This window comes from Lathyrus oleraceus, chromosome 1, assembly GCF_024323335.1.
Source record: "Lathyrus oleraceus cultivar Zhongwan6 chromosome 1, CAAS_Psat_ZW6_1.0, whole genome shotgun sequence".
Classification (NCBI taxonomy): domain Eukaryota; kingdom Viridiplantae; phylum Streptophyta; class Magnoliopsida; order Fabales; family Fabaceae; genus Lathyrus; species Lathyrus oleraceus.
This window is the reverse complement of record NC_066579.1, coordinates 40,304,132-40,329,072: the sequence shown is the minus strand read 5'-3', so window position 1 is coordinate 40,329,072 and position 24,941 is coordinate 40,304,132. Positions and strand designations below refer to the sequence as shown.

Below are 24,941 nucleotides of genomic sequence, written 5' to 3'. Positions count from 1 at the left end.
CAGAGAAAGAGGATGCTCACGTAGAGATTGCGAGCAAATCTATATTTTCTTTGGAATTCATGTCCCCAATTTGTCTTCAAAGGTTAGTGAATTCATAAAGATTCTATGAGTTTGACCAGCAAACATTTTCCCATGTGTCCTCAACAGAAATGTGGTAGTGGGGAAGACCGACCCTTCCTTGAATTATGGGAAAAAAGATTTCCCTTATTGACTGACTTCTCTGGATCGTTATTCTTAAGACACCTCATAACCACATGTGACAAGTGAGGCATATCATGGACTCCAAACCCAAGTCATATTAGATCATTCATTATACATTTTGGATGATCTCATCACCATACACACCCAAGTTTGTTTCAAATGACTAAGCACGTTTTAAATTTTAAGCGCTCAACTCATTCTAACATGACCTATTACTTCCATTTTTTTATAGTCCTAATAAAATTATCAAGTCCAATTATATTCCTCATATCTCTAAAAATATTTTAATTATCTCATATTGTAAATTTTATATACTAATTCATAACAATTATACTTTTATAAATATATAATATTTTGCGTCTCTTTATACAATGCCACATGTATAGTTTCTAGTTTTGATGACTAAAATTTGTTGAGAAAAAACATTTGATAGAATATTGTTAAAATAAAAATAAAGATGAAAAATGGTAATATATATTTGGAGGAATTACAAATTTATTTAGCCCTAAATTATGCATTACTATAGCATGGTTTGTCACTAAACAAATAGAAAATCCGCGGCTACTCGACCTTGGAAGTGGGTTAGTGCCGGTGGTACCATCGTTTTCGCCCTGACCTTCTTTTTCTTTTTCCTTTTTAAAACTTTTCCGCCGTTCTTTCAGTTAAGTTTAGTCTCAACTCCGACTCAATTCCATGGATCAAATCACAGCTTTTCCGTCAATAGCATCAGATGAAAGAGGCGCCGGCGGCAAACTTAGAAAACCCCCGCCGAGAAAGCCACCAGCCAGCCCTTACACCCGTCCCTCATTGACCGCAAACCGCCGCTGGATTTCAAAGCTAGTCGATCCTGCCTTTCGCATCATCGCCGGTGGAGCCACTCGGTTTCTTCCTTCGTTGTTCTCTTCCACCGAAGATCAAGGTTAATTTCTGTTTGTATTGTTGCCTCTGTTTAATCTTGAAATTGGTGGTGCATTCATATTCTCGATCGTGTTATGAATGGCAACAGGTGAACCGGGAGCTGATGAACAGCACGGTGAAGATAATCTGCTCAAAACCAATTCAAATGTAAGAAATGTTTTTGCTTCTTCTGTGTTAGTGTATAATTTTAGTGCATAGTATGCTGCAGTTGTGATTACTTACTATTGAATGAGATGATTTGAATGGCTTGAGAGAAATCACTCTCAGCCTTGTTATTTATAATCAAGTGATTGCAATCAAATCTACAACTAAACATAAAATCAGCGTATATTTACCCTATTTATAAGAGGATTTTTGGGATTGGCTACTGGTGCTGCTATTCAGAATTAAGAACACTATGCTATACAATGTAAATTGCCTCTCAAAATTCGAGTAGTTACACTAATGAATTATTCTTCTAAGGAGATACATATTTAACTCTCCATTTTCACTTTTGTGATGATATATGGCCTCATCCATCACTGTCATGTTATGGATTATAATTTATTGGATATTCACGTTATATGCTCTTGTGACGATCCCTTTCAGCCATATTCCTCATTTCCTTCATCCTAAAGTTTTTCATTTGTTTGTTTGAATCTCTGCCTGTTACAATGAATACCTTTTTTTTTATCTCGCACTTTTGTATTTTATGTCTCAATTCTTGGTATTGAATATGATTATTTTCCTATCATTGAATATGCTTATTTCTTTGCAGCTCCTGCCACCTGAATTGCCTAAAATGGCAAGTACTGGTGATAATAGCAGTAAGCTAAACAGCAGTTTTGACATTGCTCTGCCCAGGCTCATTGAAAAAGGAAAACTACATGAGAATGATAGGTTTTCAGATATCGAGCAACTGTTGAGAGGGAAAAAATTCACTAGGTACGGTAATTCACTTTATAATAACTGTAGTAGTTTATTTCTCCACCTTGTTGAGTGTCTCATTATATAATACTGTACATTTTTTAAAGTTGGTCATGTTTTTGCCAACGTTAATTACACGGATATAAAACTTCATCGTTTTTTTATCATTGTGTGTCGTCTTATCTTTCTCCTCATGTGGATGTGGATGTGGATCTCTTAGAGCACAAAAAAGTCTCATTTAGATATTACTTGCATAGTTTATGATATTTTCAAGCATGTCTCTCTTATTTGTGCCACATCTAGCTCGGCATCGGATTAATAAAATAATGGCTAATGCCGAGCCTTAGTTCCAGTGATTTAAGTTCAAATTTGAAACTAATTTTTTTTATACATGTTTGTATCAAAACTGAATGTATATAGTTTGACAAAAAAAATCATAAGGGTAATAATTATATATTAAAATGGCCAATATGTGTTGTATGAGTGTCATACAAGTGTCGGACACCGGTTCAAAGAGTATCAAAGCAAATAATAGAACTATTTTTTTTGGGACACTTGTCTGACTTTTTTGACACTTGACTGACTTTTCCGACACGTGTCGTATGGTTGTCATACAAGTGTTGGACACCGTGACACGCCTACTCTTAGAGGTGTCCGTGCTTCATAGGTTTTGAACATTACTCACAAACACCTGTGCACTAGCACTCACACTTGTCCTTCTTGACACATTTAACTATGAAGCCAAAATTCTCATTTATTAAAGATTTTAATGAATCAAGCTGTGAGCAGGATCAAGATATGCCTCAGTGAAGTCCGGCCTCTTGCGGAAGCTGTGTGTGCTCAAGATGTTAGAAAACCTCTAAGCATTTACTACTTTGTATTTTCGTTACTGTATGTTTGGGCGGAGGGCTTGGGATAGAGGGCAAGAAGGGTTAATTTATTAATTTCTGATTGTGTTATAAAAGTGCATAAAAATGAATGAGGGTCAATTGAAGGGTTATGCTCTAACACTTACATGTCAATCTTTCATTTAAAAAAATCCAAATAGGAGAATATTTACTTACAAATGAAAAATTACCCTCCTTTTCTTTCGAAATGTAACCTCATGAAGAAAACCATTTATTGTTTGCTTTTTACAGATATACCATATCTAAATACCTTTAATCTTCTTCTCATGCAGAGATGAATTCAATCATTTAGTGGAGGTTTTGAATTCAAGAGCAATTGACGTTGCTAGTGTTGAACAAGGAAAGGAACATACACATTTGACTCCTAGGCAAGATGACGGGGGGCTTGTAGTGGCACACAAGCTTCCAAAGGTTTTCAATGAACGAAGGCATGAAGAATCAAATGGAGCCATACGAGGAAGTTCAACACCTTCTTTCATGTCAAAAGTGTGTGAGCATTGCATGTACTTGTTTGAACTATTCACATTTACTAATAATTATGATAAATTCCTATGTTGTCAATAGTACCATTTTTGGGCTATATCAAAATATCATAGCGGTGATAGGGTTCGGTACGATGCTTTTAACCTACGAGCCTCCGTTAGCAATAGCGACTGTTGTGGCCGTAATTGCTGTGCCAAACCTCTATCATGTCTGCTATTAGGGTTTGAGGGAGAGATTTCTCAAATCTTTTTTTTTTAAGGGTATAAATATCAATTTGAACCCTTTAAGGGTAATGTTCTATTCTTCATTCTGTTATGTTCTTGTTCACAAACCATTGTTCTGTTCTTCTTTCTACTCTTAGTTCAATTCTGTTATGTTATTCTTTGTTTAAGTTTTATTGCTTTGTATGTTATACTCTTTAAATAAGTATGGTCTCTTCAATTTTGAGTGTTTTTCTATTTTTGAGTATTTAATCTGTACACTGGTTTTTAGTCTTTGCAGTAGCGCCTATTCACTATAGGATTTTAGGGAGTTGGTGCTACACGACCCTATTTGGGCTTAACAACATAGATAATTTTTTTTGCCAATAGGTGGTATCTGCTTAGGGCTGAATTGTGTCTGCAATCTATATGAGATATCTATGGTAGGGTTAAACAAGAAAAAGGAGAGAGGCAAGAGAATGATCTGAATCCTAGTTAATATCAACACTCTATTCTGTTTAATCCATGTTAATATGTGTAACATCGGTACCTCAAAATTAAAGCTGTACACACACTGATTACACGTACTGATTACATACCTGTATCAGGTACAGTCTGGGTACTATTAGATTTTATTTACCTGATTATGTAACAACAGTAACTAATTAATTCCTTCAGTTAGTTACATGACATCATTCTGAGGAAGAGTTCTGACTGTGATTATAAATACTATTTAGACATTATTTTTTATATTATTCTGTGTCCTCTCATTAGAGTTTCATAGTCGACATATGAAATAATAGACACGTTTAGGTTTGTTTTTATAGTTTTAATACATTTAAAGACTATTATAACAACACCTCGCACATAAAAAAAATCAAAACACAGTGGAGGCACAATCTATGATATAGATCCATTTCATTTGTTTTTTTTAGTGTATTAAGTATTAAGTATTAAAAATCTATTTTTTTTTCAAAACTAAGTGTAGCCCATTGCCCATGCACCTATTTAAGTGTGTCGGTCTCTTGCACAATAATTAATTTGTTCCCAAAATTCAGGAACCACACTGTTATTTCCCCTTGTACACACACAAAATTGATTTTGACATTACCTGAAAGCAGTATTGTAATATAATGCATTTGAATTGTAAATATTTATTTAAACAATTCCTGTAAATACAGTGAAATGTTCAGATTCAAATCTGTCTTATTTTAAGAAAGATTGAGTTTGACCGTACTTGAAAGTTGTATTATATAAGAATGCAGTTGAATCCTAAAACATGTAGTCATTTTTGGATTAGTTTTATTGTATAATAGTTAAATTTACAACTCTCCAGGGCCGAGGTGAAATTGGTGCTTCACCAATTGATATTGCTAGAGCATATATGGATTCCCGAGCATCTGAAGTAGGCCCCAGTTCTAAGAACAAGATTCAAACTGTTGAAAGCACAATGCTCCTTAATGATGAAGCTGCAATAAAATCATATGATCCATCACCATCAAAAAGGTCACCAACATGCTGGCCAGGTGCTGTCGTGCAGGATGCTTATGCAACACCACAAAGTCAAGGAAGCAAATATGGACTTATTAATCATGCACGGACTCCTTATTCCAGAACTCTATTGATGAAGTCTAAGTCCAAGGTTTGTTTTTGTAGGTAGCATATCTTGTACTTCCATGCTCAAGTTGTATCTAAAAGTAAAACTGTTGTTTTTTGTTTTATTTTTCTCCAGTTGATTCATACCCAAGGCAATGAAAGCCGCTTTTCATCGACTCCCCTCCGTCAATCACAGACAAATCTGTATCTGAAGGTATTTATCAATGCTCTGTTATTGTGATTGTATTTGACTTATTGCATTTTGATTCAGTATCTATCAATGTTGTCTTATTGTGATTGTATTTGACTTGTTGCATGCTGATTTGCTGATATTGAAATTTTTACATAACAGTCTTATTGGTGATAGTACAGAATATAAGTTAAAGTTGGTTGAAGTTTGATCCTTTCATGGTCTATGGTATTCCTATATATCTTGCTTTTTGTTTTGACTTTTGCTTATATTAAGAGTTAAGAGATTCTAGATATATGGTATTGACAAACATTTATTTAAAAAATTAGTGGGTTTAGAAGTTTGTTTTTTCTTATGATATCATTTTAAAACACAGTGTTCTACCAAACTTTTGATTGCACTAGTCAAATATAAAAAATTTCCTGCTTTGACTTTAACACTTAGAGCCGTGGGGGGGAAAATGGAGACAATGCAGTTTTCTATGGGATCATATTTTTTCTTAAGACCATAATTTCTTCACTAATTATTTGGTTATTGCCTACGGACTAATTAAAAGTTTAGAAGATATACTGATACTTAAAATTGAAACTAGTTCATATCTCAAGTAAAGGGCGTCTAAAACCTCAAATATGATTATGAAAGTGGGATTTCCTGTGTTTTTTCCTTATTCTGGCAAGTTTTGTCAAACTAATTGAACTTTTTAAATCAAGTTCATCACTTGATTATATTTATTTGTTTAACTATCTTGTATTTGAATCTGGTTTATTACTTGAGTTTCAATGTTTTATTTTATTCTTTAAAATGGTTGATTACTTTTTCCCTTCTGCTGGTAATTGGTTACTAACATAATTGTAATAAACAAAGGACAAATCTGAAGTTGGTGCATCAGAAAGTGGATATGGATCTGTTGGACCTATTCGTCGAACTAGGCATAAGGTTGGCGTGCAATCGAATTCCCAAAGACCAGCATATTCATCCATGAATTATTCACGGAGAGAAAATGCCAGTTTGATTGAATGTTCAAGTCCTGTTGTTGCCACAAGAATGGATCCTGGTGGGATGAGCAGCACTCGGAAGCCACTGGGCTTTGAGCGCCGTGTTCCAACAGTACACACACATACTAGTTTTATGGCTAAGAAGATATTAGAGCATATTGATAGAAACATTCCCACTCCTAAGCAGAAATCTGATGAGCTGAAGCTAGCAACTAAATGGAAGAATCCTGAATTTTCTGTTAATACAAGTACTATCTTTTCCAATGAAGATAATGGCTTGGTTAAGCCAAAACACACTAGCCCTTGTAAATATGGCGAGCTTGGTGGAACAAATTCTACTCTAAGAAATGAAGATAAAGGGAACTGCAATGTTGATATTCAACCTAGGGAGAGTGCTGATAAGTCTGTTGATATCACAAAAGAAAGGGCTTTGGCATCTGACCTGAATGTTCACAGCAGCATCCCCATACACGCTAAAGATGCAAGGACTACCCAAAACTTTGGTAGTTCTCAAATGTTTTCAATGAAGTCTACTGACAAGGTACTCTATTTATTATAAGGCCATTAGAGTTTTTAGAAGTAGTTATCTCCTAAATTTGACACAGGGAACTAGCTGAAATCAATTCTTAGTCTGTAAGGAAAAATTGATTTGGTAGTTTTCAGCACCCCATGGTACCTTGTATATATGTTGTTTTAATATCTTCTTTTACGCTCTAGACCTAATATTATTTTCACGGCAAGAAATGTCCCATCTTACCCTCTGCATGTTTAAGTCCTCTTTTTAACATAAACCAAAAGTTACTAGGATTAAAGTGTAAAGAGAAATATATTGCATGCACTATAATATATTAACAAATACCAAAACAAAAAAAATTACATAGATCACTTTGTAAAAAATGAATTTTAAAGAGACAAGGCAAAAAAATCAGATACATTGCCACTGGTTTGGTTCTATTTCATTGTCACTTAGTTGAATTTTTGGTTGGTGGCTGTTTTTCTGGTCTTGTAAGGATTCTGTTGTAATGTCACTGCTGCACTGCAGGTGACATTTTACAGGTTTGTTATTTATTGTGTACATTTTTTTTGGCATTGCTTGTGCCTTTATATCGTTTTTAAAATTATTTTACTATTACCGAAATACATGTATTAAAAGGCCTGCTATTATTTCATGAACGGAATGTTTCTGATGTACTGAATGTGCAGGATAATTCGATAGCTCTCCCAAGTGGTGGTGGTCAGTATCCTTCTGTAGTAAATCAAGAAAAAAAGACTTTCGCTAACAATGCCACCAGTAAACCAGTTTTAGCTCCTATTTCCATCAAGAAGCCTGAATCAAAATGGACCTTAGCATCTGATAATAGCTCTGGATTCACCTTTCCTGTTACAGCTAGCTCTTCTGTATTCTCTGAACCACCAACACCATCCATCACGCCATTATTATTCTCTACCGGTAATCAGCACCAATCAGAAGAAAACTCTACTCAATTGTCATACAGTTTTGGCAATAAAAAGTCAAATCCGGCAGTAGTATTTTCCTTCCCTTCCACAAGCAATACAGTTCATGATAATGCTGAAGTCATAAAGTATAACTTTGGATCAACCGATAAGGCTAGGCTGCAGTTTTCATTCGGAAAAACTGCTGTCAACTGTTGAGAAAACAAATAAACAAGGCTCCAAAAAGTTGTCCCGGCTATTTTTTCCCTCTCATTGTTGTATTTTATACCCTTTAATAGGCTATAAGCAGGTTTTTTTGCTTTAGTTTTTAAGGTGAATATTGGCACACCATTTTTTCTTCTACACACGTACATATAGTATTTTACTTTTCGAATTACTTACGCCCGAAAATAGACTGTTTTAGAAGCTATCTACCTATTGCATGGAGTATTCATATCAACTTCCAAATTTTTATAATTTCTGAATCAATAAATCTAGACTAATTACATAGCTCGTCGATATAATCTTCAAAGATCGTCTGAAGGATTATATCTGAACATTTTATTGTTTTGTTTTTCTAGATTTTATAGTAGGAATAAACGGTTTGTTTGTAAAAAAAAGAAGGTATTTGTGCTATGTTGAATTAGCTTTTTGCTTAATTTATTTGCATAATTAGGAAATGGCAGTATAGAATTTTATAATAATAAATACTAAGATTATTCAATCGGTATTATAGTGTCATCATTTTTTCTCGTTAAAATAGGAGAATCATAGCAGGCAGTGTCATCATTTTTTCTTGTTAAAATAGGGGAATTTCTTTTCAAATTTTTAGTTGTGGTTCAGATTACTGAAAATTAGAATTAGAATTTATATATAGCATTTTTTTACGCATTTTAAAGTGTCTCGTCCTTCATAAATTAAGCCAAATTAAGTCGTCATTCTATTTTTTATTTAAAATTTATCTGAAGATAAGATCCAAATTGATTCAAAATTTGTATAGTTATCTCATCCCATATGTTCTATAAAACACACCATAATCAGAGAATGAATACATATTTCTACCTTGCATTTGTGTATTTCAATGGTGCGAAGCCGATATTTCAATTTAGGATTGTCGATGACACACCTCTCGCCGATATGATATTCAAACTGAAAATTCTACTACGATATTTAAAAAATCGAAGAGTTGTCAAGCTCGAGTATCTTTCACCCTCGTTTGACAGCGAAAGGAAGATACAATTCACCAGCTTTGAACTGAAGACAAATGAATATTTAAAAGTTGTGGAGTACATTTTACGGTCACACATCAAAGAGTCTGATTGAAGTGAATGCGAAGATTGGAAGATCCGTTGACGATTGCAAAGTCATGAACTAACCGTTTATATCGATATGTAATGTTAATTTTATATTAACAATTATCTATGTAATGTTGAGTGTTTTAATTTAATATCAAGTTGTTTTTGTTTCTAAATCTTACTCTTACCGTCTCTGTTTCTTATTTGAAGTATCAATGCCATTTTCGGATATGAATCTCTGAATTATACCAAATACATTTTCGAAGATGCAACTCCAAATTAAAATTAAGTATAATAGGAAGGACTCATTAGTTTGCGTTCAATTTTGTGAGAAATGATTGCGTTCGAAGATACATCTTCGAATTCTAAAATATTTTTGAAATTTTCAATAAAAATTTGTGAGAAGGTATAAATGTGAAATTTTTTCTCCCAAAATAGAAACTCGATGCGTCTTCCTATATAGCAATTTTTTTATTCTCAATCTTTTTACTTCTATAATTATTTTTGCACAGTTTTTTACTATCTATTTGTTCTAAGTTTTTTCTTCTAATTTTCTAAAAGACTTCTCTTATTATTCATTTCATATTTATCTAAAAGACTCTGAGTTAAAAGACTCTGAGTTCATCTTTCTGTTTAGATAAGTTTTGTATGATATCAAAATTAAGAATTAACATTTATGTATATTGGACGGTATCATCTGAGTCTAGGTGTGCATTTTAGCATTCTTGCATTAAGAAACATGTCAACATTGTTGGAAATGGTTTGGAAAAGGGTTGTGCATCAAAATATTGTGTTGTTCTTGAAAAAATTATTTTATGTGAAATTTTTTACATTACAGATCGACAAATGCGAACATAGGTCGACATATAGCTCATATGCAAAATGCATAAATGTTAACATAGGTCGACATATAGCTCAAATACAGGTCGACACATTGCAGGAATATGTCGACACATACACTTAAAGCCTGTAGGGTTCTATTTTATGAGCTGACTGGGTCGACCTATATGCAACACATTGCCTTAATAGGTTGACACATGACCTCAGGCAGGTCGACATGTTGCTTCAATAGGTTGACACATGGCTCGTACAGGTCGACCTATTGAACAAAAATGTTAAAAAATTGCTCTTGTTTTCTTTCTTTTTGCATTCCTTTTACTTTCTATTGGTCACATGCATATAAATATCATATACATGCATCATTCTCTAGTAAGATTTTTAGAGTGAGTAAAACCTACATGAATCCAGGATTTCAAAACATCTCATCATCTTCAATTCAATCTATGCATACACACAATCAAACTACACATAATCATTTTTTGATTGGGTGCCATCTAGATTAGGATTGATAACGTCCAATTAGGTTTGTTGTACCGAGAATATTGGGTTGAGATCTTTGAGGGATTCAAATCAGAAAATTGAGGTGGGGTTTTCCTTCAAGATCCTTAGGGTTTAAAGGTTTTGGACAAGATTGAGCAATTTAGATCCCACCGAGTGAAAGTCTTAGGACTAAGTGTGTCGTGTAAATGAGTAGCGTGAAACGGTGAACCGTGTTGACAAATCTTGGGTTCAACAAATGTGCGCTTGTGATTAATTCATCTGAGTGAAAGTCTTGAGATAAGGAGGTCGTGCAAGGAAGTAACAACAACAGGTGAATTGAAGTGACATTGTTGGTGTCTTCAATCTTTGATCACGGTTTTTGAAGGTGCTAGAGTCAAAAACAAACTCAGGATTTATGCGGATTTGATCTCTCATCTCTTGTATACATACATTTGCAAAGTAAGATTTGTTATAATAATATCTCAATTCGAATTCGAATTGAGGGTAAACGTACCCATAGCGAGGTCGAATGAGGAACTGCTTAAAAAAATTCTTGTGTACTCTCTCTATCTCTTTTATTTTTCGATTTGCAAATTATCGATTGTTTTGATCACCGAATCAACACAGTTTGGATCATAATTTTGATTACACTTTGAATCTCGTGTTTGTTGTATTGATCACTAACCATTTGATTGTGATTGAATTTCTTAGAACAACAAACACCATATAAAATTTCAAGTTTTGTTTTTCGCACACCAAATGCTCGACAAATTGTTTGACTTAGTTTTTTTGTGTGTGAATACCATTGAAGATAGACTTTTACTATTGTAGAGTGTTCAATTAGTTGTGCTTAATTCTTGTTGATTGATTTGTGAATTATTATCATAACATTGACACCTTTACGCATATCCGAGCTATTCAATAGTAGGTTCGGTTAAACGATTTTTGATCAGAGAAATATTTAAAATTTGATTCCGCATCATAAATTTTTCTAAATCAAATTTTCGAATAAATTTTTAACTTGAAATCTATTCACCACCCTCAAGATCTAAGTCTAACAAAACAACATCTATAAAACTAAACCAAACACATTTAAATATATTTTATTATTTAAATATAATTTAAATAAATTTTTATCCTTATAAAGTATTACAATTCAATTTTAGTCTTTTAAATTTTTTTCCAATAAATTTAATCATTACTACCGAAAGTTGCACATATAATACTATTTAGAGGGACTGTGATATATTTAAATTAATTTTTTTTCTTCGTATAATCTAATTATAAAACTTTCTTGAATTTTTTCTTTATTCCCTTTTTATAAAATCTTCTTCAAATTTTAAAATGCATTAATTATATTTTACCAACACATCCTTAATTAATTCACCAACTTTTCTTTACAATATATAATATACTTAGCTACTTTTCTCTTAATAAAATTATATAAATAATCAATAAATTCAATATTTGAATCAATTTTCTTAATTCACGTATTTAAATGTAGGGAGTTCTATGTTTAAAGGAGGAGGTATTATATTTTGTTTTAATCCTTTAATATTTTTCTTCAACAAACTTAATAATTACAATAATTACTATTAAGGTTGCTCATTTGACTATATAGACTAACAGCAAAATATGATATATCTATGCTACAACAACATTTTGATCCTTATTTTAACTTTTTAATACTAATTATATGTTTTAATTAGAGCAAACTTGTTGCAACTTTTTATTATTATTTAAAAAAAATGATACATTTACTCTTATATATATTTTTTGTGCCGATATATATCATGTATATAAATGATATAATGTTTTTTTGTTTAAGAATTTTGTTATAAGAAAGAAGATTGGAAGTTAAAACTAGGGTTTTAAGTAGCATAGAGGATGCCTGTTGCTTGAAAGTTTTGGGTATATGGCGACAAAGTTAGATTTAGAGTGAGAAAACATCATACACAGAGAAAAAAAAATCACTCGAAATTGAATTAGAACAAGGCTGAAGTGAGATTAAGAATCGTTAACGATTAAGGATTAAATTGCATTGGAGTTAAGGCTAAAAATAGTTTTTTTTTGGGTACAAAAGGCTTGAAGGCACATTAGATTGTGATCATGTTTTGGGTTCTACCTTGTAATATTCCGATCATTTACATATACATATATTATGAGACATTACTTAGAGCTGAGTGAGAATATTATGATCCAATGTGGCTAAGCGGATTTTTCATTTATACGGATGAACATATAAATCATGGCAAGTGGAACACCGCTTACGAAGCTAATCTATCTTCAACTTTATTAAAATAAAATATGTATCTAATTTATGATGGTGATTGTTGCATTGCAGATAGAAAATGCAGTTTTATCGTTTTCGTATGGACTGACTGTGTTTCAAAGACCGTTCAATATTTCTATTACTCTAAACTTGATTTACTATATGGTTGATTGTGTTGTGAATACTTGAAATATAAAATATCATAGAATAAAATTAACTTTCAATGTTTAATAAAATTTGTCGGGAGTTAGATTTCATTGACTTATTATCATGTAACATCCTTGACTAATAATATACGATTCTAATCAGTTATTAATATTATCGCCCGAAGTTCTCATCGGAGATCATGTACGGGTCAACGACGTGAGATCAACCATATTACATAATGGATGATCTCTCAACCTATTAACCAATACATCGATATTAAGTTTCAACAGTTAAAACAAATATTTAACCTAAATCTATGCCTAGACTTTAACATCCAATAGATGAAATACTTTGATCTAGTAATGACTAGTACCTTTCGAATATCAATTCATACCATGAACATATGTTTTAGGCAGCTAATTCAAAACAAACATCAAGAATGAATGATCCATCAATGTTAAAACTTAAGAAGAATTACATAGAACATCATGGTCAAGATCAAACATAAGTAATATGACAACTACATCTAACCCCAACAAAAGAAAAACATTAGCTACTCTTACTCATTGTAGCTTTATAATTAAGTCATAGAAGAAAGAAGTTGAACATGACGATTTCTCAAATAAAGCTTCCGCACTCAATCTTCCTCTCATATCCTCCCTTATTGTTATTTGAGGCAAGAACCTGATTTCTCTAGGAACTACCTCGAATCCACCAATATATCTTAAATGAACTTTCTGACAACCCTATTTATAGGGTTTGAAATGGTAGGCTCGCTAAGCGCACCACCTAGACTCGCTTAGCGCACCTACTTTCTTCCTTGCTAAGTAATTCCAACTCACTTTCAACTTGTCTTGTCGCCTTAACATGCTAAGCACACCGCACACACTCACTTAGCCACCAAAATCTTCTTTCACCTTGAAATAATTTAACCCTGAAGTCATGAACCACATTTGCTCGCTAAGTGCATATGTGTTCTTGGATTAGCGAGGTTGTCACCTTTGCTCACTAAACACACCTATGTTCTTGGCTTAATGAGCCTTGATTTGTTGGGAAAGTACTATGGCTTCATCCTTTTTACATGTTTTTAGTCAATGCATAGTTAAAATATCCAAACAAACATTTTATCAATTTTCATTGGTAAATCAAGGGGTGTTCTGTTGATTACTAATAGAATAAGTTAATAAGTGTCGACATATTTAACATATTTTTGGCATTTATCAGTAACCACAGTGTCACAAACCTAGAACCGACTCGTTATGGCAGCTCTAATTATTTGGCTCCTTCATATTCACTTATATATAAATTTATATTTTTGAATTATTCTCACGTTCAAGGATCTAGACATTTATGCTTAGATTATGTTAAGACCAAATACATATTATAGTCGAATTACCGTTATTCTTAAGATCTCTGTCGGTACTCTTAGAATCTTAGTTAAGATGTTATAAATATCTCAGATAGCATTCATAAAATCTCAATTAAGTTATTCTTAAAATCTTAATTAAGTTGATTTTGGAATTAAAAACACATTATCCGTATAATTTCAGGAAGTATAAATAAACATCGACCAAAGATTTCAATAAGAATTAAATGAGTAAAAGATTCTTAATAACAATACTATAAAAAACAAATCTAACGTTAGAAAAGAAATGAATTTAACATTGATTACAATGACTAGGTAAATAATAGCATAATGAAAAGCTACCACTTTACCCATCGGTTATTAAAAAGCCAAGGGGGTAAAATTATCTACACATGGGTTCGATCCCCAACATCTGCATTTTTGATTATTTTTAAAACTGGATGGCGCGCCCAGTACTAACTCTCGGTGTTGTGTAGAACTGAGGTAATATCTCTATGTTATTACCTCGGTTTTATGTAAAAACCGAGGGGATATGTATTTTTTAGTACTATCGTATGCACGTGTATTACATAACAATATTACAGAATATTGTTAGCTGGGGATTTCGACAGATAGTTAAAGGTCTTTGGAAATATTAAGTTTTGAGAATGAGCAAGAAATGACTGTGGCGAAGCTGTCTAATTCTCTTTGTGGGTAAGCAATTATTTGTTGTCGAAGCCTGGAACTTAGAAGATTTTTGGGTTTTCATAAAGCTCTCTTCGACATAGGTGTTCACAAAATCGAAGCTTCAAGCGGAAGTATTTGAAATTTAAACAAAGCCGTTTCGTCAGACCAACACGTGGAAACATCTAAGATATGCAACGCTTGGGAACGGCGAACGTGGCCGTCATATATGTAAAGGCCGTTAGGGTCAAATTACTATAAGTAGGGGTCTAGTTTTAGATTCAAGGTGTGTTCAAACAGATATACAGAAATTCACAAAATACACTCGAAGTACCGGAGCGAGAGAAACGAGTTTTACGCTGAAAATATATGTATGAAGAACACCATAAGTTTCGTTCATGTTATATTTTTCATACCAATTGTTTAAATTAAAGTATTTTACTGCCTCTTTATCTGTCAAATTGCTCTTACTTTTCAGTAATTTATCATCCTTTTTATTTCTGCATTTACATTTCGCCAAAGTCTTCATTTCCAGTACTCTCTAAAAAACTTAAAGCATTTACTTCGAGTCATTTATCTTTACCTTTCCCGAGTCTTTTCGTTATCTTTAAACCTTTTACTACAAAATTAGCATCATTTACTTTGTTCATAAAGTCATAAGTTTCACTTAGAGTCGTTGTCTATACACTTTTCGTCATCCACAAATTAGAAACAAACTTAACCATGAGTCAAACCACCGTAATAATAATTCTTAAGACACATGTCATAGGATCAATCTAGTCGATCCTGTGAGTTACCAAAAATATATAAATTTGGAAGACTAGCGGTTGTTTATCAGAAATCACTGGTAAACAAATTGGCAAGCCCAGTGGGACGGTGTCAAAAGAATTGTTGATTATAATAGTTGTTTTACAATTCGCAAAATTTCTGTTATTCTTTTGGTTTAAAAATTAGTGTTGTATGATCCTTAGAAGTTGCAGGATAGCCAACAATTCACAACCTATAACCAACAGAAAAAACGCAAAAAAGATGGTTAATACAACCAGTCAAGGGGAACAATTCTCCCCTCGGGGAACGGGCACAATCGGAGCAAACTCGATTAATGTATCCACTAAAACCCCTAATGCACAAGCCATACCAACGTCTGGATCCATGGCCTTGCATAATTCGACAGTAATGCCTATCATATCAGGCGCGACATATACTCCTGCAGTTTCAACCCTTAGGCCACCAGGATTCGGAAATTTTAGGCCTGTGAGAGATTATCCTTATGGAATGCCATCGACTGCCATGGCAGGGCTTCAAAACAATTCTTCCATATATACTCAACCACATAATACGGTTATTTCGCCAATTCAAAATTCTGGATCTGGCATGAACCATGTAGGTCGAAATAACCAATCACAAGGAATCCCCACCCTACTACCTACCCTTACAACGAATAATCAGGCAACCTTTCGACAACAAATGGATGCCAGTATCCATGATATGGTAGGAATTCTGGCCAGAGAAATGAATACCATTTTCTCTCCCTTAAGAATGTGAATAGGACTAATACTGACAATGCCCAAACATACCAACAATTGTCAGCACAGATGGGACGCATAGCAAATTTTCTAGGCGCCCCACAACCTGCTGTTCGACGCAGGCCAAACCAGGTTATAATCCAGGGAGAAGAACCAACGATAGATCAGGTTCGACCACAAAGGCAAGCCCCTGGCGAAAGAGTCACGGGGGCAAGATTGGAACAACAACCAATTCGACGGGAAGCCTCTGAAGAACAACCTAGGAGAGTGATAATGGTTAATAGAGACCAGGATGCAGACGAAGTAATTCATAGGGTTAGGCGGGAAAACATGGTGGAAAATGACCTAACCAGTATGATAGAGAGAATCATGGCCCAAAATGGTCTAAACACAGGACTTCGACGGCCAAATTATTCTTCTCCTCTATCAGAATATGTCCTGCAAACAGAATTACCAAGGGGTTGTAAAATCCCTAAGTTCACCAAATTCTCAAGGGATACTAGTGAATCCACTATAGAGCATATAGCCAGATACATGACTGAGGCAGGGGATTTGACGAACAGTGAGAACTTGAGGATGAAATATTTCCCTAGTTCTTTAACAAATAACGCCTTTACGTGGTTTACGACTTTTCCACCAAATTCCATAGATGCTTGGCCCTAGTTAGAAAGATTGTTTCACGAACAATTCTACATGCGCCAAACTAAGATAAGCCTTAAGGAATTAGCCAACATCAAGAGAAAATTCACCGAACCTATAGATGATTATCTGAATAGGTTCCGTTTGTTAAATTCTAGATGCTTTACAATAGTTCCTGAATACGAGTTGGTCGAAATGGCCGCTGGAGGTCTGGACTATTCCATCATAAAAAAGTTAGATACCCAACATCTAAGAGACATGACCCAATTAGCAGATAGGGTTCGACAGGTCGAACGCTTAAAATCTGAAAAGGCCAGAGCAAATAAGAATTATAAGAAAGAGAGGGTTGCTTATGTCGAATTCGAAGACGAAGAGTCTGAAATTGCTGAAGACCCCTATGGTCTTGAGGAATTCGAAGTAGATTTGGCAGAATTAAAAGAAGCACCACCCTACGCCTGCAAATTACTTACACCGTCGAATGGCAGAAATCCTGTCAAAACTGAAAAGAACGATAGATTTCCCAAAAAGACTTACACATTTGTTGTTACCAAATGTGACGAGATCTTCGATCTATTAGTAAAAGACGGCCAAATGATAGTGCCTCCTAACACCAAGATTCCTCCGTTAGAACAACGAAAGAAACGAGGTTTCTGTAAATATCACAGTTTTTTGGGCCATAAAACTTCACAATTCTTTCTTTTCAGGGATCTTATTCAGAACGCAATCAGAGATAGCCGCCTCAAGTTCGCCGACAAAGGAAAAAACCAGATGAAAGTTGATACTGATCCCCTTAACGTTGCTGAGACCAACTATGCTGAACCTGTCAAAATCAACATGGTTGACGTAAGGGAAGTGGAGGCTGTAAAAGCAACAGGAACTAGAGGCTACACGCTGGATGGAAAGCAAGCTACTGATGGCCTAAGTAATGACGTTTCCATTGGAATTTCTGTCAAAGGTAAACAGTTTGCTAACATCGAACCAAGGACCACTGAAGGTCTTAAAGGGAAAACAACCGAGGCTATTGAGGGCCTAAGAAAGAAATTCGAAGCAATTTCAATCACTGATGGCGCTAGTCTGGGTGTCAACATGGTAGACCTGAAGCAAACCCCCCCAGAAATGGAGGAAGTGGAGGAATGTTTAAAGATGGAGCAAGAAGGGATGAAGTTTGGCTATCCCAAAGCCAACAAAAGCCTACGTGAGTATCTCTGGAGATGTCACAAAAAGAATGCTGACATGTTGCTGTGCCCAAGATGCAGCATCAGGATATCTCGAAGGGTGGCTGAGGATTACGAGAGGTGGCAACGAATAAAGACCGAAAGAAACTGGAGGAAAGAAAGCCAATTGCAGAAGGTGTATCCCACACCAGAAGAAAGCCTTCTGGGTTTCATTATGCACTGCTACAAATATGAAACGAAATGTTTGATGTGTCCTAGGTGTGGGGCAGTGTACAACAGAGAATTGGCCGAAGCATTCGAAAGAATCCCATATGACCAAGGTGGGGACGGACATGGAGGGAATCCAAACATGTATAGCTTCGACAACAGGGGAGCACCTAGGAGACCAGATAGCCCTCACCCAAGGGCAAAGAGAGTCATGTTTAAATTGCCAGCAGAAGTCCCTGAGGACAAGTGGACTCAGGCGGGACCAAATAAAGGAAAGTAGAGGAGTTTCGAAGATGGAGGAAGAACCTCGTGGGCGTACAGAAAACAATTTCAGGCGTCCAAAAGAGAGGCTATCAGGCTAGAAAATTACAAAGGAAAGAACCCTATGTCAAGATCCCAATAGAGAAGGCATCAAAGGATGAGGAAAGCAGAAAGAGAAATGATTCTAAAAGAAACTGGAGAATCCAACATCGTTAAGAATCCCCCAAATATCATGGATTCGACCAAACCACCCGTAGGAAGAAAGTTATTTCCAGATGAAAACATAACTCAGAAGGTTCAGAAGGAACAAGCAAGAGAAGAGGAAATGCTCACAGATGATTTCGAGTCCGACGGAGTGTCCTCTGTGAATATGAATTGCAACATGGTCTCAGTCCTGCCGTACGAGTATAACCAGGAAACAGAGGTCGAAGATAATGAGGAAGCGGACGTTACGGAGATGGCGAAGCATCAACCAGTGTGTTATTATGTTCTGAATAGTGGTGCTGTTGAAGAACTGAACGTTATGTTCGAAAGGCCGCACCAGGGGATGCGGAGTCACCTCAAGCCTCTATACATTAGGGCCAAAGTTGGACAGGTGGGAGTGAATAAAGTCTTGGTGGACGGGGGAGCAGCAGTAAATTTGATGCCCCAATTTATGTTAAAAAAGATAGGGATGTTTGACACTGACGTCAAACCACACAGCATGGTACTGTCAAATTATGAAGGTAAGATAGGACAGACGCTAGGCGTCATACAAATGGACTTAACTGTTGGGTCAATCAAGAGACCAACGATGTTTATGGTAATACCTGCAAAAGAAAATTACAACTTACTACTGGGGAGAGAGTGAATACATGGAATAGGAGCGGTCCCTTCGACCATGCATCAAAGAATATCTATCTGGAGAGAAGATGGCATGGTAGAGAATGTCAAAGCTGACCAAAGTTACTTCAGGGCAGAAGTAAACCATGTGGACAAGAGAAATTTCGACAGGAATTTGGCGCACATAGGACCATGTTACCCAGCGGAAGAAGGCTACGCCCCAAATAAAAATGCATTGTACTTCTTGACTCTCCACCCAAATGGATTCCAGTGGGATAGGGAGATTATGGGAGACCCAAAAATAGGAGAATCATCTGAAATACGGCCAACGGGCTGGGATGAAGACCTGTACTATGACTGAGTCTTCTTTCTTCGATAAGATTTCGGCCTACATGGCTGAGAACAAAAGACAAGTGGCTCTCGGAGCCGAGATAACAAACATGGCTAACAAAGCCACATATAGTGAAATCTGTAATACAGGACCAGGGGGTTCCTTAAACCAAAACCCCCTGAAGAACAAGTACCTGTGGAACCAGCAGAACAGAGGTTGGACGCCATATACGACGAAGAGCCTCTGGGATTTGACAAAGATCCAGTAACGTCAAGTGCAAAGATGTTAGCGCAAGATCCTCTCGAAGAGATCGATCTCAGAGATGGAAGTGCAAAAAGAATTACCTACATCAGCGCCAAACTGGACCCCAAGTTGAAAGTGAGAGTTATTGAATTACTAAGGAAGAACAAAGATTGCTTCGCTTGGGATTACGAAGAGATGCCTGGTTTGAAGAGGGGCCTGGTCGAATTAAAGCTGCCTATAAAGGATGGCAAGAAGCCCATCAAGCAGACTCCAAGAAGATTCGCACCAGAAATCCTCACAAAGATAAAAAAAGAGGTCGAAAGACTTCTTCGTTGCAATTTCATTAGGACCACAAGGTATGTCGATTGGATTGCTAATATTGTCCCTGTTATCAAGAAAAATGGCTCATTGCGAGTATGTATAGATTTTCGTGATCTAAATGCAGCAACCCCTAAGGATGAGTACCCAATGCCTGTGGCAGAGATGTTGGTTGACTCAGCCGCAGGCTATGAGTATCTCAACATGCTTGATGGATATTTTAGCTATAACCAGATTTTCATCGTAGAAGAAGATGTTTCTAAAACAACTTTTCGATGTCTAGGGGCAATAGGCACTTATGAGTGGATAGTTATGCCTTTTGGCCTAAAAAACGCTGGGGCAACATACCAGCGAGCAATGAATTCTATATTTCATGATTATATAGAGACATTCATGCAAGTATACATAGATGACATTGTGATAAAATCTACGTAGGATGAAGATCATTTATCCCATCTCAGCCAATCATTCGAAAGAATGAGAAAACATGGCTTAAAAATGAATCCTCTTAAGTGTGCATTCTTAAGGGAATAGAAATCAATCAGAACAAGACGAAGGCTATTATGGAGACCAAAGCACCATCAACCAAAAAAGAATTGCAATCATTATTAGGAAAGATAAACTTCCTAAGAAGATTCATCTCGAATTTAAATGGTCGAACTCAAGCCTTCTCCCCCCTTCTGCGCCTGAAACAAGGGAAGTTCGAATGGAATGATGAACACCAAAAGGCATTCGACAAGATCAAACATTATCTGACGAATCCTCCTATCTTGGCACCACCATGTGGAAAGAAGCCTATGAGACTGTATATATCAGCTTCCGACATTATCATAGGTAGCATGTTGGCGCAAGAGAATGAAGATGGCGTCGAAAGAGCCATTTATTACCTTAGTAGGGTTTTAAATGATGCAGAAACTAGATACACTTCAATAGAAAAGTTATGTCTTTATTTGCATTTCTCTTGTACTAAACTCAAGTATTATATAAAACCTATTGATTTATACGTCTCTTCGCATTTTGATGTCATCAAGTGTATGTTATCTAAGCCAATAATGCACAGTCGAATTGGCAAATGGGCGTTAGCGCTCACTGAATACTCTCTAACCTTTATGCCTTTAAAGGCAATGAAGGGACAAATAATATCAGATTTTATTGTAGACCATGCACTGGTCGAAAATCCTCAATTTAAAGTTGAGTTGAAACCTTGGAAATTATTCTTCGACGGTTCCACTCATAAGAATGGAAGTGGGGTTTGGATAATGTTAATTTCTCCTGACAGAATTCCAACAAAACTCAAATATAGAATTGAAGGTCCCCTTTGTTCCAACAACGAAGCAGAATATGAAGCTCTTATTGCAGGACTTGAGGCTTTGTTGGAATTGGGGGCAACTAGGGTCGAAATTAAAGGAGATTCAAAATTAGTAATCAAGCAAATGACGAAGGAGTACAAATGTATAAAAGAAAGTTTGATTATGTACTTCGTCATTGCAAATAGGTTACTCAAAAAATTCGAATACGTCGACATAAAACATGTCCCTAGAATAAAAAACCAAGAGGCTAATGACTTAGCACAAATAGCCTCAGGGTACAGAATTTCAAAAGAGAAGCTAGAAGAACTTGTCGAAGTAAGAGGAAAGGCAATGGCTGCCAGATTATCTCCAACAGATTTGGAAAGCACCCAGTTAGGATACGCTAACAATGAGGAGTTTGAAGTATTGGCCATTGATACCTTGATAGATACAGATTGGAGGAATCCAATTATCAATTATATCCAGGACCCTTCGACAGACACAGAAAGAAAAACCAAGTACAAGGCTTTATCTTATGTATTGATAGGGAATGAATCATTCAAGAAAACCCCTGAAGGGATCCTGTTGAAATGCTTAGGAGAAAGCGAAGCTTACTTGGCATTATCTAGTGTACATAGTGGAGCTTGTGGAGCACATCAGACAGGCCATAAGATGAAATGGTTGCTTTTCAGATATGGAATGTATTGGCCCACCATGTTAAAAGATTGTATAGAGTTTGCTAAGGGTTGCCAAGAATGTCAAATACATGCAGGAATTCAACATGCTCCTGCAAGTGAACTTCATACAATTATTAAGCCTTGGCCCTTCAGAGGTTGGGCATTAGATCTAATTGGGGAAATTAGACCCAATTCATCCAAAGGTCAAAGATACATACTTGTAGGAATTGACTATTTCACTAAATGGGTCAAAGTAGACCTTTAGTAAATGTGGATCAAGAAACTGTTATCGAATTCATTCAAAGGAAAGTTTTATACAGATTTGGAATCCCAAAAAGTATAACAACAGATCAAGGATAAGTTTTTACTGGTCGAAAGATGCAAGAATTTGTGAAGGAAATGGGGTTCAAATTTTTAACATCCACACCCTATTATGCTCAAGCCAATGGGCAAGTTGAAACAGCCAACAAAGTAATAATTGGGCTAATCAAAAAGCATGTAGGGAAAAAACCAAAAAATTGGCACAAAACTTTAGATCAAGCACTCTGGGCTTGTCGAACCTCCCCTAAAGAAGCCACTAACACTACACCTTTCCAGCTTACATTTGGACATGATGCAGTACTACCTGTCGAAGTCTACTTGCAATCAGTAAGAATCCAAAGACAAGGAGAAATGCCATATGACTTATACTGGGAAATGATGATAAATGAGCTGGTGGATTTGGACGAAGAAAGGTTACGAGCGTTAGAAGTATTAAGAAGACAGAAGGAGAGGGTAGAAAGGGCATACAATTAGAGGGTCAAAGGTAAAACCTGTACTATGAATGATTTAGTATGGAAAGTCATATTGCCTATGGATCAAAAGAATAAGGCATTAGGAAAATGGTCTCCACATTGGGAAGGACCTTTTCGAATTCTAAAAGCCTTTTCAAACAATGCATACGAAATAGAAGGACTAGCAGAGGATCGAAGAATCCTAAAAGTAAATGGAAAATACTTAAAGAAGTATAAATCATTTATACACAAAGTTAGAATCACAATAGCATAGTAAGTAAAAAACTATCATGGCCAAAATGGTGAAGATATTTAAACTCAAAATATGTGCCAAAATGTTTTTCGTCTTAATCAAGTTACAAATAAACAAGAGTCGAATAAAGCAAATACAGGAGGAAATCAAAAAGGAATAGTGGCCCTCATCCGATCATATTTCTTCTTCGCCAAGCCAATCTTATGCTGAACAACCGCTTGAACTCCTCTGAGGCGTGCAATATCTTCGTTCATAGCCGTAGCTTTTTCGACGTGGTCCACGCTTTGCTTTGCCAGATCAGCAGCTTCAGTACTATCCAAGCCTCAGATAGCAGCCTGCTTCGCCTTAGCATCAGAAATCTTTTGCTGCAATTCTGCAATATGAGATTCCCAGAGGCGTATCGAAGCAGTGTAAGTGTCGAACTCTGCTTGGGCTGATTTTCTGGAAGCGGCTAACTCCTCAGAAGCTTGTGAAGTTCGAAGGGCATTGTCGAACTCAATGGCTTGAGCTTTTTCAGTCAATAGCAGCTTAGCTTTGGCATCCACCTCCCTATGATATTCAGCACAAACTTGGTCAATGAGGTTTTGATTATCAATAAGGGCTTCACCTACATCAGTGGGGCAAGCAGTGATGTTAATCTTGCTTATTAGCTTCTTTATGCTAAAGCTTGCCCCCACATTATTCCTTAGCTCATCAAAGAGATTTACGTCAAAAACTGCCTTCTTCACCTGTTGAAGGAGTTCGTCATGTGATGCTTCGTTTGCACTAGCACCAGATTGGGTCGAAGCTCCAGAAACACTTTGCTCTGAAGAAGACTCTCTTTGAGCCATCATTAACCCCACATACTTAAGGGGGTCGTTTTGTTTTAAGGATCTTTTCTCCTCCTTGTAAGATGTAACACCCTTCTACCCAAACGACATATTTAAATAGATTATCAGAGTACAACATGTAGAAGAGTTTACATTTCTTACAACATAACAATTATCGCATCACAACATAAAACATATTATTTATTTTATTAAAACTTCGCAGCGGACAACAACATTAATATTATCATTCATCATATAACAATTCATAATAATGATTCAACATTATCTCAACAAAACATCTCAACATGTTAGTCATCATAAACAACGTAAATAATAATCAATTATCTATCGAATCCCATAACCCCGGTGTCACATGACCAGAGCATTTGACTCGACTCTGTAGAATAACTCTACACTTATTCTTCAAACCTCAACAATAGCTACTCCTCTTTATCTGCACATTGCTCATCATAGATGAACATAAACACATGCAGAAGGGGTAAGAATTACATTATTAAATAATAATATAACGACAGAAATATAAACATAAATATATTTCACATATGCCAACACAGCTCATCATAATCATCATAATCAACATACTCATGAACATCAACAAAACAACATATCAAATGCAATGCACACACCCATGCATGACTCAACACGACTCGGTATACCCATTTTGTGACCAACTACAGGATCACCACTCCCAGATTCATCACCA

General features: G+C 35.7%; 2 protein-coding genes across 2 annotated transcripts; both read left to right on the top strand.

Annotated features, from left to right (window-relative positions):
* Window positions 1-711: 711 nt before the first annotated feature.
* LOC127092185 (nuclear pore complex protein NUP1) lies at window positions 712-8,261 on the top strand. The gene is made up of 8 exons (XM_051031037.1): window positions 712-1,120; window positions 1,208-1,266; window positions 1,877-2,043; window positions 3,206-3,419; window positions 4,953-5,258; window positions 5,349-5,426; window positions 6,267-6,938; window positions 7,601-8,261. Exons 1-8 carry the CDS (start codon window positions 895-897, stop codon window positions 8,048-8,050), a joined length of 2,172 nt encoding a protein of 723 aa, XP_050886994.1. The 5' UTR covers window positions 712-894; the 3' UTR covers window positions 8,051-8,261.
* Window positions 8,262-16,489: 8,228 nt separating this feature from the next.
* LOC127089822 (uncharacterized) lies at window positions 16,490-17,083 on the top strand. Its single transcript, XM_051029374.1, has one exon. The coding sequence runs from the start codon at window positions 16,490-16,492 to the stop codon at window positions 17,081-17,083; it is 594 nt and encodes a 197-aa protein (XP_050885331.1).
* Window positions 17,084-24,941: the final 7,858 nt, after the last annotated feature.

Coding starts and splice junctions, on each gene's coding strand:
- LOC127089822 (XM_051029374.1), top strand. CDS start 16,490: ATGGGACGCATAGCAAATTTTCTAGGCGCCCCACAACCTGCTGTTCGA.
- LOC127092185 (XM_051031037.1), top strand. CDS start 895: ATGGATCAAATCACAGCTTTTCCGTCAATAGCATCAGATGAAAGAGGC. Junction 1,267..1,876: donor TGCTCAAAACCAATTCAAAT/GTAAGAAATGTT, acceptor ATTTCTTTGCAG/CTCCTGCCACCTGAATTGCC. Junction 6,939..7,600: donor CAATGAAGTCTACTGACAAG/GTACTCTATTTA, acceptor CTGAATGTGCAG/GATAATTCGATAGCTCTCCC.